This window comes from Scyliorhinus torazame, chromosome 3, assembly GCF_047496885.1.
Source record: "Scyliorhinus torazame isolate Kashiwa2021f chromosome 3, sScyTor2.1, whole genome shotgun sequence".
NCBI classification, from domain to species: Eukaryota; Metazoa; Chordata; class Chondrichthyes; order Carcharhiniformes; family Scyliorhinidae; genus Scyliorhinus; species Scyliorhinus torazame.
The window spans coordinates 167,673,026-167,690,808 of record NC_092709.1 but is presented as its reverse complement, the minus strand read 5'-3'; the positions used below and the strand labels follow the sequence as shown (position 1 = coordinate 167,690,808).

The window sequence follows — 17,783 nt, the reverse complement described above, 5'->3', positions numbered from 1 at the left end:
ATAAGACAAATGATCAGTTAATCTATTTTTGGTGATGCTTGTTAAGGAAGTAATGTTGCTGTGCTTCCTTTTTGAGTACTCGAGGGTAGAGGCGCAGGGAGCTGGATTTTTTGTTTGAGGGCCTCAATTGAGATGAATTCCTGAATCCGGAGGTGCGAGTGGCTGGACCCTGGAAGTGATGACGTTGTGGCCTCTGGAAGCCCTTAAAGACAACATTTACATTTTTAAAAACAAAAGAAGCCAGAGCTACCAGACAACCCTCCACTGGATGATCAGCAGTTGTGGCTCTATGGCTGTGATAGATCCGGGTTTGGGGGCTCCTCGCAGGATGGTGATGGGCCCATCCCACCTGGTCTACTGCCGGGAGGCGGCCTCCATCCCTTGGCTGTGTTTTGGTTGAAGCAGGAGGCCTGTATGCCAAATGGAAAATTCCAGTCAGCATGTGCAGAGTGCTCTTCATAGTTTCTTCAATTGACTTGATTGGAAACCCGCAAATGGTGGGCAGGTAGCTGTCAGCTGACCCCCCAGTCCTTTCTGATCCAAAATGGTCCACGGGTGGGAATATGCTGGCAAGCTGGCTGGCAGTGGGAAGTTGCTGGCCTACCCGCATCCTGTCCCGCCTCTGAAATCTAATGAAAATTTGAACAAAACACCTGAACAGTCAACAGTAGCCACAGTTTGATGTTCCACCAGAGGTGCAGTCTTTCAGATAAGACAGCAATCCCTCAGTACTGTGTTTATAAAACATACAACCTGATGGTTCAGGGATGAGACCAGGGGAGATCTTGCAGTTATATAACACCTTTCATATCAGGATGCCCCATATCACTTCAGAACCACTGAATTACTGTTTACCCTATTGCTAGCTTGCCAAACACTGTGGCTGTTTTGCACACTGCAAGGGCTTACAAACAATTCAAATAATTTTGGACAGGGCACGAGTGCATTGAATGTGCCATAGGGAATGTGGATTACGAGAGAATGGGAAAGTGGGCAGAAATGGCACTGTTATAACCTTACAGCAGCGAAACCCCATGTGCAAAGAGAATAAACGGAGTGTACATGGGTGTAAATAGAAAATACTAAAAACCTTGGGTTTTCTTCTTGTTCAATAGATTCCTAAGTCGACAAGGGTTGACACACGTGGGCCGGGATTCTCTGAAATCCCAGGCGGGATTCTCCCAGCCCTTGGTCGGGCCGGAGAATGCCTGCGAACGTGCCACGCCGGCATGCGATTCTCCTCAGAGTCGAGAATTGGCAGTGGCGTGGATGGCGCCACGCCGGTTGTGGGACGCTCTCTGCGGCCGGCCCACCGATTCTCTGGCCCGGATGTGCCGAGCGGCCGTAAGAAAAGAGCCGAGTTCCGCCGACGGCGTTCTAACCTGCTCTGAGCCGGCGGGAACTCGGCGTTGAAGGGTCGGGTGGCGGCCTGTGGGGGGAGGGGCGTCCGACCCCGGGGTGGGGGGGGGGGGGCCTCCGATGTGGCCTGCCCTGCGATCGGGGCCCACCGATCGGCAGGCCAGCCTCGGTGGCTGGGGGCCTCCTTTCCTACGCGCCGGTCGCTGTAGTCCTGCACCATGTTGCGCAGAGGCCGGCGCGTTGCCACTGCGCATGTCCTCATTGGCCCCGGCGCAACTGCGCATGCTCGGATCCCGCGGCGCACAGTTCGCGCCGGGATTGGCAGCTGGAGCCGCACGAACTGCTCCAGTGCCGTGCTGGCCCCCTGGAGGGGCCAGAATTAGTCCTGGGAGCGGCCCGTTCACGCCGTCGTAGAACATGACCGTGTTTATGATGGTGTGGACACTCTGCCGCGGGATTGGAGGATCCCGCCCCTTGACCAAGTGTTGGCGCCGGCGTCAACAGGCCTCCAGGCCCAGTCATTCTCCCCTTCCCCAGGGGCTAGCGTGGCGCCGGAGTGCTGTGCTCTGCACAGGCGGCAAAAGCCCGCTCTACACCGCCGGCGTGGGTCCGCGTATGCGCGCCACGGTCAGCGCGGGTCAGCGGATGGCCCCCGCAGCCAGAACGCTGGGGAGGACCATACGCGAACGACACCGGTGGGACTCGGTGGGCACTCGGCCCGTCGAGCGCGGAGAATCGCCACGGGGGCCGCTTTCAACGGAGCGCTGTGGCGGGATTCTTGCGCCCTCCCCGGCATTTATCCAACCTGGCGTGGGCTCGGAGAATCCCGCCCATGATATTTAAGTTCCAGGATGGTGGTAACTCTGTGATTTTCTTTTAGGTAACATTCACTTTCAGATGATGATGGCCTCTGGAAAACACGTTGCTGGAAGGTCACATTTCAAACTCTCTTTGAGGCAATGGTGTCGAGTGGATTTAACCTTGCAAGATAGAAGGGTATCAATGTACCATTTTTAATATAAAACTCATTCACTCTCATAAGATCACTTCTGTCAATATTTATCTTGTTTCCAAATCTCTTGTAAGAGTAAATAACATTTCTGCTCAGCAAAGCAACTGACCAAGCTATTCTATTCAATTACCTAATTAACAATTCATTCTGCCTGAAAATGTTTGTGAATTGTAATTTTCCAAGACATTATTTTGATTATTCACCTTTTTATTAGATGACTTTGTCAGTCAGCTATGGAGAAAAACTGCAAGCCAGAGAAGATGCATTTTATTCGTAAGTTAAAAAATATTGTTAGAGAATATTGTAAGACTGAATTTGCCGATCGCCTTTAGTTCCTAACACAATTCAATATAGTGAAAATTTCTATTGTTACGGATAGGAGGGGGCACTGATTTCTCCTCTCACTTTCTGTCCGAAAGCAGAAAGGTGATTTGGGTTTTTTGATTTCCCCTTTTATAAGTGGTGGTGTATTTTCCCAACCCCTCAGTTTTGGTGTGATCCAATTTCGATTAGCTCTATAGGAAATGTGAGATAAGTTGAAATTGGAGGGATCGCTTATTTTACATATATTCAAAAACGCATGAAGAGAGTTCGCAACATTTCCCCTCACCCCTTTTTGCATTCATCCTGTAAAAGAGGGGTAATGAAAAGAAAGGTACAGGGAAAAAGGCAACGAAAAAAATAAGTGTTGTTTCATGTGAGCCCAGAATCAAAAGTCCAATGGTGTATTCTTTCACCGGATCAGCAGGTTGAAGACTGATGCTGGATAATTCACTTTTCCAGTAGCGATGACTTGCATGATGAGATGGGCACAGCGAGGTGAATTAGTCTTGTAGACACTGGTATGAAAGTTCAAGTAGAAACAGTATATATGGGGGCCAGGCATTCACCTCGACCGAGTCCTTTTTCTGAGATGCTGCTTGTCAGATGGAAGACAGCATTCTGCTTTGCAGGTTCACAAGGCAGGGTAATTGGTTCTCTTAGCCCAAAAGGGAGGAGGGGGGAAGAGACGTGTGATATGACTCCCACTTTTCCACTTTGATTTGGACAAAGGATGTATATTCCTTTGTCTGGATTCTTGAGATGGTTAATGTTGAAATCATTAATAATTTCAAAAGAGCTTTTGGGATCCTTTGAGTGTGTTCTGCAGTGGCGGAGGGCAGTGTGCCAGTGTTGCGATCTTCTGGTCCCACAGTTGTCAATAGGGTTTCCCATTGAACGCACCCCTTGCGACCATGAAACTTGCAGTGAGAGTGCGCCATCGGGGGGACCGTCAGGGTGAACGACCGGAAAATCCTGCTCATCATCTGTTGGCCAAGTCTTTTCCTTAGAAATGTAAATGCCGTTTGTACTATTTCCTTGGACTTGATCTCTGTGGTCACAGGAGTCAATAGATTCTATTCGGAGATAACTAAGTAGCAGCTGTTCTGAATGCCAGGAGGTTCCTTTAGTTTGAGTCATAGCCAGCAATGGGTTCAGAAATTTTAACGCTTTTGTCCAGTTAAAAAAAATATAAATTAGCCAGATATATATATTTTTTATATATAATATATATATGCAACGCTGCTGATTCCTTTGACAGATATTTAAAGGCTGGGATTTACCGCCAAGCTGTCATGTTTTTTGGCGGCGGAGGCGGCCTGCCAGCAGGATTTTCTGCTCCTGCAGTTGTCCATGGAATTTCCTGTTGACTGCATTCTTTGTCGCTGGGAAACCTGTGCGCCATCGGTGGGACCAAAATATCACACCGGCATGACCAGCCAGTACATTTTGCCCATAGTCTCAACTGTGACTCAATGGTAGCTATCTTGCCTTTGAGTCTGGGGGTATGGCTTTAAGATCCCCAACGTACACTTGAGCCTGTCATCTTGAGAAACCCCCTTCCTGAGCTCCTCCATCTTGTGCTGACAGTTCACCCGGAAAGATGTGATGTACAGAATTCCATCCTTTAGACCCAGTGATACTGATAGAATGGAAAATATGTTCTGTATGATGTGTGATTTGGAGGGAGACCTGGAGGTGATGGAACCCTCGTGACATTTCTACTGTTCAAAGCCACATAGAAGATGGAGAAATTGGATGGGCACGGGGAGTGCAATTGTTGCCAAAGTAATTTTGCAAAGTTGCTGCATTGCATCCTATATATTGCTCAAAATATCTAACTTTAAAAAAAGAACTTGTGCTTGGAAATGTTTTGTAATCACCAAATGTTGTAAACAGTGCAAATAATGTACTATGTATTTATATATAATAATTTTAACAATTATGCCATGAACCTTGTAAACATTGAAGTTACTGTGAAGACAGTCACATTGTGTGGGGGACATATTGTGTTCCAGAAGCATTGATGAGTCCAAAGATCTAAAAGAAAAGACAGTTCTTTGCTGGATTCCTAGAGATGTAGATCAGATTCTAAGGCTGATTGTCCAACTATAAACCAGTAAGAGTCGAATAAAATGGGGTAAAAGGAAGGGAAAGCTAGCCTGTGGTGAAAGAAAAACAGGGAAATCCCCGAAGTCTGGTCCACATCCAGATGAAGCAAAGCATAGAACTCACACAGCCTGAACCCATCATTCCACCCAGAAAAATCCTTAATTGATTTGTGGTCCTATGTATGAGTAACTTTAAACACACAGTGGTGAGTGTAACATGCTTGGGATGAAAAAGGTAACTTTAAACCAGTGATTTCCAAAGTTCTCCATCCAACTGGGGTTGTTCATATGTCAGGTCTGGGTCTATTGCAGACTAATTGATCGAAATTGATCTCTGTTATTAATTAACAGTTCCATTATCATTGCATCAGGTAACCACCAGGATGATAGAAGGTTTAGTGGATCTTAGTTTCTTTTGTTGTCCATAGATTTCTCTGAGGGGTCTTGTGGCACAGTGGCTGCCATCCGTAGCCTCTGAGCCAGAAGCTTTTGTTTCAAGTCCCATTCTGGGACTTGCTGGCCGAGGAATGTGTATTGATAACATGGCCAAACCGGTTTATCATCGACTAGTAAATACTTCAAGACATGTCAATGGCAGGTGATTAGAGCGGGCAAGATTCCTAGTCGGACAAGGAAAACCACTGCAGTACCTTGCCGAGCATAACCGTGACCCAATCACAAAAGTCCATGGTCATAGGGGAGGAGGGAAGAGTAGGCAGTTGTTGGACGAGATAGTCGAAGTGGACAGGAAATATTGGAGTGGCCTCACCAAGGAGGGGTTGGCAAAGAGAAAGAGATTACAGAGACAGTTTGAAAGGCCGATGACTGGGAAGGCAGTGGGGCAGCTCCGGAGGGCGAGGGGGTGCAATGTAAATATGGAGAGAAGGTGAGCCGTATGCTAGCCCATCAGCCTTGGAGGGAGGCCACGTCTAAGGAAACCCTCTGGGTACGGACAGGGAAGTGGGAGGTAGTGTCGAAGTTGGGGAAGATGAACAATGCTTTCGGGGAGTATTATGAGAAGTTATACAAGGCCGATCCGGGGGTAGAGGAAGGGGATATGGGGCAGTTTTTGGATGATCCAGGCGTTGATTATGCTGATCCCAAAGACGGCGAAGGACCCATTAGAGTGTGAGTCATACATGCCCATATGCTGTTGAACACAGATGTGAAAGTGTTGGCTGGTTTAATGGGGGAAGATGGAAGGATGCATTCCGGGGGTGCTTGCAGAGGACCAAACGGGTTTAGTAAAGGGAAGGCAGCTTTTCAGTAACATTAGGCGGTTATTAAACGTGATCTTGACCCCATCGAAGGAACGGGTACCGGAGATAGTGGTCTCCATGGATGTGGAGAAATCTTTCGACTGGGTGGAGAGCCGGCACCTGTTCGACATTCTAGGAAGGTTTGGGTTTGGGCCGAAGTTTGTGGCGTGCGTGCATCTGTTGTACATGCCCTGGTGGCGAGTGTACGGAAAACGAGATGAGTTCACGGAGTTTCAGGTTGCACAGGGGAATGAGACAGCGGTGTCCGCTGTCACTGCTGCTATTCGCGCTGGTGATAGAGCCCTTGGCGAAGGCCCTTAGGTGGTCAGTAGAATAGCAGGGTTTTACGAGGGGGAGTAGGGAAAACCGGGTGTCGCTATACACAGACAACCTTCTGCTGTTCGTGTCGGACCCTTTGGAGAGTATGGGGCGAATAATGGGCATACTAGAGAGGTTCGGGGCCTTCTCCGGCTATAAGCTGAATGTTGGAAAGAGTGAGGTGTTTCCGGTGAATGCTGTAGGTTGGGGAGCCAATCTTGCGCTGTTGCCATTTAGGGTAGCCAGGGGCAGGTTTAGGTATTTGGGGGTTCAGGTGACGGGGGAGTGGGCGACGATGCACAAATGGAACCTGACAGAGTTGGTGGAGGAAGTTAGGGAGGACTTTAGGAGATGGGATACGTTATACCTGTCAATGGGGGGTGAGTCCAAGTGGTAAAAATGAATGTTCTGCCAAGCTTCCTGATTGTATTCCAAACCCTTCCGACCTTCATTCCGAAGGCCTTTTTCCAGAAACTGGATGCAGCAATTTTGGAGTTCATATGGGTAGGGAAGGTACCTAGGGTGAAGAGGGCCTTGCTAAAGAGGCAGAAAGGGGATTAGTGTTACCAAATCCATTGCATTACTATTAGGCAGCGAATGCAGAGAAGGTGAGGCGGTGGTGGGAAGGAGAGTGGTGAGAGTGGGTTAGGATGGAGGAGGTGGCCTGTCGGGGCTCTAGCCTGATGGCCATGGTAACAGCGCCACTTCCTTGGCCATGGTAACAGCGCCACTTCCACTGGCGTCGAGGAGGTACATGGTGAACCCGGTGGTACAGTCCATGATTAGGGTGCGGAACCAGTTGAGGAGACACTTTACGATGGAGGGGATGTCGGTGCTAACACCGCTGTGTGAATATCATGGGTTTAAGCCAGGGGAGACGGATGGCATGTATAGGAGGTGGAGGGAGGTGGGGCTGGTGAGGGCGAGGCATTTATATCTGGAGGAAAGGTGTGCAAGTCTGGAAGAGCTTGCAGGAGAGTGTGGAGCTGCTAAAAGGAAGCAAGTTCAGCTGTGTGCAAGTGAGGGACTTCGCGTAGAAGGAATAGAGAGGGTTCCCCAAGCTGCCAGTGTATCCTAATGGAGCGGTTGCTACTCCCGGATGTGGAAGGGAAGGGTAAGGTTGGGATATGTACGGGTTGCTGGGGGAGCAGAAGGGGAGCGCAAGTAGTGAGGATTAAGGAGAAATGGGAGGAGGAGCTGGGGCGGAAATAGGATGTGGAGTGAGGCGTGAGGCGATGTGCAGGGTGAATTCGACCTCCTCATGTGCGAGGATGAGTTTGATTCAATTTAAGGTGATGCATAGGGTACATATGACTCGGGCGACGATGAGTGGGTTCTTCCAGGGGGTGGCAGACGGGTGTGAGAAGTATGGGCGAGGACCAGCAAATCACACGCATATATTCTGGGGCTGTGAGAGATTGGAGGGATACTGAGAGGGGGTGTTTGGCATGTTATCAAAGATTGTGGGGGTAGAGGCCGGGCCGGACTTTATGGTGGCAATTTTGGGGTGTCGGAAATGCCGGAGCTGATGAAGGGAAGGAAGGCCGACGTTGTGGCCTCCGCCTCTCTTGTTGTCCGGCGAAGGATTCTGTTGGAATGGCGATCGACAACGCCACCGGGGGTGGCGGTCTGGCTGGGGCACCTATATGACTTTTCCGGCTGGAAAAGACCAAATTCAAATTGAGGGGATCAGTAGAAGGCTTTGAGACAAGGTGGGGGGATTGTTCATGACCATGTTTGGGGAATTATTGGTCGTGGGAGGGGGGGGGGGCGGGGAGGAGGAGGAGGAGGAGGGGGGGAAACATACACAAACTATGAGGTGTAGAGATTTTGATTTATTTGTGTTTTTGTACTTTTGTAAATGTTTGCAATAAAATACGTTTAAAAACAAAAGTCTGTGGTCGCCAATTCCACTTAGGGGCATTGTACCAGAAGAGAGAAAGAGAATAATTTCTGTGTTCTAGAATGATAACTCAGGGAGACCGCCAGGGAGTCGATCATTTCAGATAACCTTAAACAGTAATTTGCTGGAGATTTTGTATTCTATTAATTCTGAGTCAGGGGCATCTTTATCATATATCTAGCCAACACGATATGAATTGCGATAAGATTAGTCCCTGTTTGTGTAGAATGATGCAAAGATCACTAGTTTCTAAATGGTGTTACTTTCCAGCTATCGTGAAGATGTTCATCTCAATAATTCAGCTGGGTACTTTGTACTTGGAGGCAGCAATCATGTGCGTGCTTTTGAGGGATTCATTGGTCCTGTGAAGTTATATCGGCTCCTCGCCCTAACGGGCCAAGAGGTAACCTTTGGATTCAAATCATGTGAATGTACGCACAAAAATGTTCATTGTTTACTGCCTCCACCAGAATGTTTGGACCTGTTTGTTTATTGTCAATCACCTTAGTTTTGAATGTTCTGATGTTTGACAAATGACTAACCTCTCTGTGCTACAAAACTGCTTCAAGAGTATGATGAAAGTGAAACACATAAAGCCAAAGCATTCAAAGCAAAATATTTCAGACATTGGAAATCTGAAATAAAACAGGAAATGTTAGAAATACTCAGCAGGTCAGGCAGCATTTTTTGGAGAAAAAAAAGAATTAATGGCCTGAATTTTCATCCTCTGGGGGTGTAGCGAGAGCCTGGTAAATTCCTGCTTAGCCCACCTTCCTCAGGAGAATGTGCCCACAAAGAGGGAATCTTCATTGACTGATGGTGGGTGGAGTCGAGCCAACCAACCCGAGGAGAAAGTCAGAGGCAGGTTGTTTAAAAGGCTCACCTCGATTACTCCCTCCACGCCCCCACACACCACAGACCCCATGCACTATCCATGCCACCTCAAGCCCCCATGTCCAACCATTTCCCCATCCACCATGACCCCTCATGACTTCTATGTCAAGCTATGGGACTCCATGAACTGGTAATGGCCTTTAAGATGCTCCTGAAAAACCTATCTCTTTGAGCAAACTTTTGGCCATCTACCTTAATATTCACTGGCTCAATGTCTAATTTTGCTTTACAACACTTCTGTGAAGCGCCTTGGCACATTTTATTCATTGAATGCACTTTGTAAATATAAGTTGCTAATATTTCAGGAAACTTACAGATATTCATTATTGTGTTCCACCCAAAGATACCGGGCGGGATTCTCTGACCCCGCACCGGGTCGGAGAATCGCTGGCGGGCTGCGCGAGTCGCGCCACACCGCCCCGACGCGATTCTCCACAGAGCGGAGAATCGGCGGCATTGGGGTCGGCGTGGCGCCAGTCAGGGGCCGCTCTACAAAGAACAAAGAAATGTACAGCACAGGAACAGGCCCTTCGGCCCTCCAAGCCCGTGCCGACCATACTGCCCGACTAAACTACAATCTTCTACACTTCCTGGGTCCGTATCCTTCCATTCCCATCCTATTCATATATTTGTCAAGATGCCCCTTAAATGTCCCTATCGTCCCTGCTTCCACTACCTCCTCCGGTAGTGAGTTCCAGGCACCCACTACCCTCTGCGTAAAAAACTTGCCTCGTACATCTACTCTAAACCTTGCCCCTCTCACCTTAAACCTATGCCCCCTAGTAATTGACCCCTCTACCCTGGGGAAAAGCCTCTGACTATCCACTCTGTCTATGCCCCTCATAATTTTGTATACCTCTATCAGGTCGCCCCTCAACCTCCTTCGTTCCAGTGAGAACAAACCGAGTTTATTCAATCGCTCCTCATAGCTTATGCCCTCCATACCAGGCAACATTCTGGTAAATCTCTTCTGCACCCTCTCTAAAGCCTCCACATCCTTCTGGTAGTGTGGCGACCAGAATTGAACACTATACTCCAAGTGTGGCCTAACTAAGGTTCTATACAGCTGCAACATGACTTGCCAATTCTTATACTCAATGCCCCGGCCAATGAAGGCAAGCATGCCATATGCCTTCTTGACTACCTTCTCCACCTGTGTTGCCCCTTTCAATGACCTGTGGACCTGTACTCCTAGATCTCTTTGACTTTCAATACTCTTGAGGGTTCTACCATTCACTGTATATTCCCTACCTGCATTAGCCCTTCCAAAATGCATTACCTCACATTTGTCCGGATTAAACTCCATCTGCCATCTCTCCGCCCAAGTCTCCAGACAATCTAAATCCTGCTGTATCCTCAGACAGTCCTCATCGCTATCCGCAATTCCACCAACCTTTGTGTCGTCTGCAAACTTACTAATCAGACCAGTTACATTTTCCTCCAAATCATTTATATATACTACAAAGAGCAAAGGTCCCAGCACTGATCCCTGTGGAACACCACTGGTCACAGCCCTCCAATTAGAAAAGCATCCCTCCATTGCTACCCTCTGCCTTCTATGGCCTAGCCAGTTCTGTATCCACCTTGCCAGTTCACCCCTGATCCCGTGTGACTTCACCTTTTGTACTAGTCTACCATGAGGGACCTTGTCAAAGGCCTTACTGAAGTCCATATAGACAACATCTACTGCCCTACCTGCATCAATCATCTTAGTGACCTCCTCGAAAAACTCTATCAAGTTAGTGAGACACGACCTCCCCTTCACAAAACCGTGCTGCCTCTCACTAATACGTCCATTTGCTTCCAAATGGGAGTAGATCCTGTCTCGAAGAATTCTCTCCAGTAATTTCCCTACCACTGAAGTAAGGCTCACCGGCCTGTAGTTCCCGGGATTATCCTTGCTACCCTTCTTAAACAGAGGAACAACATTGGCTATTCTCCAGTCCTCCGGGACATCCCCTGAAGACAGCGAGGATCCAAAGATTTCTGTCAAGGCCTCAGCAATTTCCTCTCCAGCCTCCTTCAGTATTCTGGGGTAGATCCCATCAGGCCCTGGGGACTTATCTATCTTAATATTTTTTAAGACACCCAACACCTCGTCTTTTTGGATGACAATGTGACCCAGGCTATCTACACCCCCTTCTCCAGACTCAACATCTACCAATTCCTTCTCTTTGGTGAATACTGATGCAAAGTATTCATTTAGTACCTCGCCCATTTCCTCTGGCTCCACACATAGATTCCCTTGCCTATCCTTCAGTGGGCCAACCCTTTCCCTGGCTACCCTCTTGCTTTTTATGTACGTGTAAAAAGCCTTGGGATTTTCCTTAACCCTATTTGCCAATGACTTTTCATGACCCCTTCTAGCCCTCCTGACTCCTTGCTTAAGTTCCTTCCTACTTTCCTTATATGCCACACAGGCTTCGTCTGTTCCCAGCCTTTTAGCCCTGACAAATGCCTCCTTTTTCTTTTTGATGAGGCCTACAATATCACTCGTCATCCAAGGTTCCCGAAAATTGCCGTATTTATCTTTCTTCCTCACAGGAACATGCCTGTCCTGTATTCCTTTCAACTGACACTTGAAAGCCTCCCACATGTCAGATGTTGATTTGCCCTCAAACATCCGCCCCCAATCTATGTTCTTCAGTTCCCGCCTAATATTGTTATAATTAGCCTTCCCCCAATTTAGCACATTCATCCTCGGACCACTCTTATCCTTGTCCACCAGTACTTTAAAACTTACTGAATTGTGGTCACTGTTACCGAAATGCTCCCCTACTGAAACATCTACCACCTGGCCGGGCTCATTCCCCAATACCAGGTCCAGTACTGCCCCTTCCCTAGTTGGACTGTCTACATATTGTTTTAAGAAGCCCTCCTGGATGCTCCTTACAAACTCCGCCCCGTCTAAGCCCCTGGCACTAAGTGAGTCCCAGTCAATATTGGGGAAGTTGAAGTCTCCCATCACCACAACCCTGTTGTTTTTACTCTTTTCCAAAATCTGTCTACCTATCTGCTCCTCTATCTCCCGCTGGCTGTTGGGAGGCCTGTAGTATACCCCCAACATTGTGACTGCACCCTTCTTATTCCTGATCTCTACCCATATAGCCTCACTGCCCTCTGAGGTGTCCTCTCGCAGTATAGCTGTGATATTCTCCCGAACAAGTAGCGCAACTCCGCCTCCCCTTTTACATCCCCCTCTATCCCGCCTGAAACATCTAAATCCTGGAACGTTTAGCTGCCAATCCTGCCCTTCCCTCAACCAGGTCTCTGTAATGGCAATAACATCATAGTTCCAAGTAGTAATCCAAGCTCTAAGTTCATCTGCCTTACCCGTAATGCTCCTTGCATTAAAACATATGCACTTCAGGCCACCAGACCCGCTGTGTTCAGCAACTTTTCCCCGTCTGCTCTGCCTCAGAGCCACACTGTCCCTATTCCCTAGTTCTCCCTCAATGCTCTCACCTTCTGACCTATTGCTCCCGTACCCACCCCCCTGCCATACTAGTTTAAACCCTCCCGTGTGACACTAGCGGCCCCCCGTGATTCTGTGGCCCAGATGGGCCGAATGGCCGTAAAAAAAAAAAAGAAAAACGAGTCCCACCGGCGCCGTTCTAACGTGCTCTGAGCTGGCGAGACCTCGGCGTTGAAGGGTCCAGGGGCAGCCTATGGGGGGGGGGGGGGGGGAAGAGGGTGTCCGACCCCGGGGGGGGGCCTCCGATGTGGCCTGGCCCGCGATCGGGACCCACTGATCGGCGGGCCGGCCTCGCTGTCTCCCAGCCTCTTTTCTTCTGCGCCAACGCCTGTACTCCTGTGCCATGGTGGGTCAGGGCCGGCGCGGAAATTGCGCCGGTGGGATTGCGTACGCGCAGGTTCGCGCCGGACCCACTGCGCATGCACGCATCCCCCAGCGGCCATTCCACGGCCGGATCAGCAGCTGGAGCGGTGTGAACTGCTCCAGCGCCCTGCTGGCCCCATGTAGGGGCCAGAATTGCTGATCCTGTGGCCGTGTTGACACCGTCAGGAAACACAACGGCATTTCCAACGGCGTCAACACATAGCCTCAGGGTCAACAAATCCCGCCTACCACCTTCATTACTGTCAGAAAGTGGTGCTACATTTGCCGTGTTAAATGTACATTTTGATGGCAAAATAGTTTCTTGGTCAAAACGTAATGAGGTTAGTTGAAGGAGCTTGGTGGGATGGGAAGTGAGAGTGGGGTGGTGGGACGGGGTTAGTTGGGCACAGAAATAAAGAGGCGTCTTAGACTGCTAGAGAAATCAGTGTCTCAGATGTATTACACTCCTCCCTACCATGAAACCAGAAAATCTAGAGTGATGGAACAAATAGCCCAAGAGCTGTACATTTATTCAGTCAAAAAGATGCACTTTGATTAGTTGAGAAATGTTTCTATTTCCTTCCCAGCCCCATCACCTTCATTACTAAATGAAATAATACAAAATTAGCTTTCAATAAACATGCACAGCAGTAACGAATATGTAAGGGATCTCTCCACCATCAAGAACCATTATGTTGTGTTTAACACTAGTTCAATTGCATTTAACATAATTTCCTCCTTATGTTTGCAGATTTCAAACCCTCTTGTCACTGATCATAATTTCCATAAACATGTTGAACAGTACAATAGAAAGTGCAAATATCTCACAACACATACCATGGAGTATTTTCAGTCCTTCGGATTACTCAAGAAGATGCAACAGATGTGTAAGTAAAGGCCTTGGAACTGATGAGATAATTAAATGATGCTGCCTTATATGGGTTTGTGAAAGAAATATTAATTGTTATATAGAATTTGAATGTAGAGGAAATCATGAGCTAATTAAAGGTTGTGATGAGAAGCTCTTGCATTTACTCAGTTGCACAACATAAATTTTAATAAAGTGCTAATCATCACAAGGAACCCAATACAGAACAGACTGGTGTAAAAGTAAATGATTAGTGAACTTGTTTTGGAGGCTACAGTACCTCAGGATTGCCTATATTAACAGAACTATACAAACCTAAGGCAGTTCAAGCTTTCTGGGCTGGATAAAGCTAGCAGATGATTCACATTGATTCACTCACATGGGTTTTACTAAAGGTGTTGCAACTGTAATGTTCCTAATGTATGTACTTGACATTCGGTTTCAGATTGTGGTCTGGTTTTGAGAGTACCATCACTGGTCCTGATATATGCGCAAGCTTTTGAAAGCTATTCAGAGTTCTTGGCAAGTGATGACGGGACATCAAACTAAAAGTCTTTGTTACTTTAGCTATTGGATGGATTCAGTGCCATCCCGGGGATTACTTTCCATTGTGAGAAAGTAGCAGTGTATCACAACATCTGATCTGGTTTTAGATTTTTAACTATCAGGTTAAATTATGAAGCAAAAAGGTGAGCAAGCAATTTTACAACAGATCAGAAATTTTGTGTTAAGTTTTCTTTGTAATTCGGGCCTAATGTAGATAGCTTCTTGGTTCATTGCCATCCAATGTTTTTCATGCACTTCTGTCATAGGGATTTGCCAGTCTTTGTGTGGCATTCAAGTATATATAAATATATAAGCTTGAGTTTATTTTCTGGAGTTCTGCAACCTAGAAAGTTAGAAGGATGAGTCTCCATAACTCCATTATTCTGTGAATTGGCAGTCCAGACATCAGTGGCAGACTTATTTGAAATATTGTATGTTGACATGATACATAAGATGAAGACATGTCTGTCAGTTTTTTGTAGGGATTCCTTTTGTATTGTATAAATTTTGATTCTTGCGGTACATCTCTAATTTATAGGTAGCAAAATGCTTGAGGTTGATGCAAAATGTGGAACTTGTCACCATCCTGAACGGTTACAATCCAGTCTTGGTGGCAGAACTGACATCTTGGTTGAAGTCCTTCTCGTGATAGATTCCCAACCTATTCCTGTTGAGTGTTTATAGCACTTCTTTACCCTACAGCATAGAGCAGTGTCTACTAATGTACTCATATCAATGTTATGAAGATTTCTTATACTAGAGATATTAAATTTGTTTTTGAATGAATCACATGCAACTCATATAGTCCCCTTTCATTTCTCTGGTGTTACTCTTGAAATTGCTATTGTGATTCAAATTTCCTGTTGCTTTCCCTTGGGATGATTCATATAAAGAAGGAATTAACTTGCAAATCAAAAGACAGCTTAGTGATAGAGTAAGTGATAGAGATCCACTTTGCATTTCTCATCAGAAGACATCCATTCTTCACAGTTTAGCAATGATTATAATCTGATTTATTTACAGATAGAAGCAACAGTTATTATTTAGAGTTGGTCACGAAATATGGACCAGTAGATTACGACAAAGAAAAATGTGCAGCACATCCCTGGGGGAAAAGAACTGAGAAGAAATATAAGGCTTTCTTTGATCTAGTTCACACAATGGCTTTGCAGCCAATTTCAGGTAATTGCAAAGTGTTTTGTTATGATCCCTGTAAAAACAGTTGATTTTTAAAAAGAGATTTGTATTCTTAGCGACCAACCTAAAGGAATTGGATGACAAAAATTAAAAATGTTAAGACTTTTACAGTAACAAATTAAAATCAACATTGGTTTAAGATTGCTTAGTAGGCGACTCATACACTTAGCACTTTAGTGTTTTAACAGATTTGAAACACCATTTATGTGTTACCACACACCCTCTACAGAATTGCAGTCTTTAAAGAAACCTGTCCAACGTTATTCCCAGCTACCAACAAGCTCACTTCTCCCTGTTTCACTGAGTCGTAATGCCTAGTGCTAGCGGAAATGCCAAACCAACCTCTAGCAGCAAACCTCTGATGATTCCTTCCCTGGCCATGGCAGGACGAAGCTTCCATCACCCCTGAAGTTCCGTCAGTGCCCCCTCTTTGGCCAGAGACTATCTTCCACCCACATTCTGTCTGGTAGCTAACGGAGAAATCCTTTTCCCCTCTGCTGACAGCAGCAGCTGCTGTCCCTGTCTCTCTCTGTTCGGGACTTGCTCTCTCCCTTTCCAAAGTCCGAGCCACTAAGCCTGCCCAAAGCCAGGGCAGCTTCTTCTATCTTTGTGTTCAGGTGTGAAATTGATATTTAAATTTCAGCAGAACTGGCCAGGTAACTGGTCACCTTGGTTTATTGCCAACAAAACTAGCAGAAGAACACATGCTTCCTTTTTACTTTGAATTAAAAGAGACAGTTTAAAACATAACCAACTTATAAAACTTAAATTCTTAACAGTTTACAGAAACATAAAAATTGTCCATAACTTTGACTCCCATTATATCTGTTCTATTACTTTTTTGCCTTTATGCTCAGTACTCCCTCTTTTTTAAAATCTCACTTTCATCTGTTTTACGGACATAGGAATTAGGAGCAGGATTGGGCCACTTGGCCCCTCGATCCTACTCTGCCATTCAATAAAATGATGGCTGATCTGATTGTAACTTCAACCCCACGTTCCTGCCTACCCCTGATCAACTTTCATCCCCTTGTTAATCAAGAATCTATCCAGCTCTGCCTTAAAAATACTCAAAGACTCTTCTTCCACTGCCTTTTGAGGAAGAGCGTTCAAGGGAATCTCAACCCCCTGAAAGAGAAAAATGATCCTCATCTCTGTCTTAAATAAGCGACCACTTTTTTAAAAGTGTGACGAGTCCGGCTTGTATCTCACCTCGTTTCTGTCCTTGTTGCTCTATAGCTGATCACTATGGTATAAAACTCGTGAATTAATATGATAATAATGCTTTTAGCTTCTGCCTTCCCTGTGTGGAAATATATAGCTTTCTAGCAGTGTCTCACCTTGATGAAACAGATCCGGAACTCATCATGTGGGAATCATGGCAGCTGGTCTGCACCCTTCCATACCATGGAGTATGACTCTGCCTCCCATACCTTTTCTGAAAATACAGAGGTAAATTTCCCCTCGATGAAAATGAAGAATGCTTGTTTTTCACTGGCCAGGATTTTATGATCCCACTCTTCTCAGGTGGGTTTAGTGACTGGAGCGGAAAATCCCGTGAGAAGCCCAAATCGTGTTTTATGTCGGTGGAAGGGCCCACGGGATTGTCCAGAGCCACTGCCAGTGACGTAACAAGAATACCATTTTAATACACTTGAATGTCATTATTAGGCCTCTACACCTGATCATCAGATCCTCCCCCTGCCGTTCAGTAACCCATGCTGACCTGGTTTCCCAGGAGCTCGGGTGAGTGCATCGCTCAGGAAGGAGAGGGTCATGACTAGGCACTGGCCCCTGACATTACAGTGCCAGCGGCACCATGGGATAGCACCAAGGGGGGAGGTGTAGTTCCATCTTACCCATTGTGCCTTTAGAAATGGCGCCAGATCTTTAAAAAACAAATTTGCTGGTGGAGCGACGCAATCTTTTATGTTAAAACAAACTTTAATTTAAACACCGAATTAACTACCTTTAGAACAGAGAAATAGCTTTACAGTTAACTGTTACAGCAGTTATGAAGTAAAATGAGAAACTTTAACTTATTTCCCAAACCTGCCTCCATTTCTAATTAAGCAAACCAATACAGTCCAAATACCACTCATGAATAAAGTTAATAACCAGGTTTCCACTTTTCTCTGTGCAGAATCTTTGGAGAGA

The 17,783-nt window shown here is 46.5% G+C and overlaps 1 protein-coding gene across 3 annotated transcripts in view; it reads left to right on the top strand.

Annotated features, from left to right (window-relative positions):
- LOC140408803 (protein sel-1 homolog 3-like) overlaps positions 1–17,783 on the top strand; it is a 142,170-nt gene that overhangs the window by 38,167 nt on the left and 86,220 nt on the right. For all 3 annotated transcript variants that reach the window (XM_072496521.1, XM_072496520.1, XM_072496522.1), the window contains exons 5-9: positions 2,240–2,355; positions 2,586–2,644; positions 8,554–8,686; positions 13,767–13,902; positions 15,453–15,611. In XM_072496521.1, the coding sequence (XP_072352622.1) occupies positions 2,240–2,355; positions 2,586–2,644; positions 8,554–8,686; positions 13,767–13,902; positions 15,453–15,611 (603 nt within the window). The remainder of the gene's footprint in view (positions 1–2,239; positions 2,356–2,585; positions 2,645–8,553; positions 8,687–13,766; positions 13,903–15,452; positions 15,612–17,783) is intronic.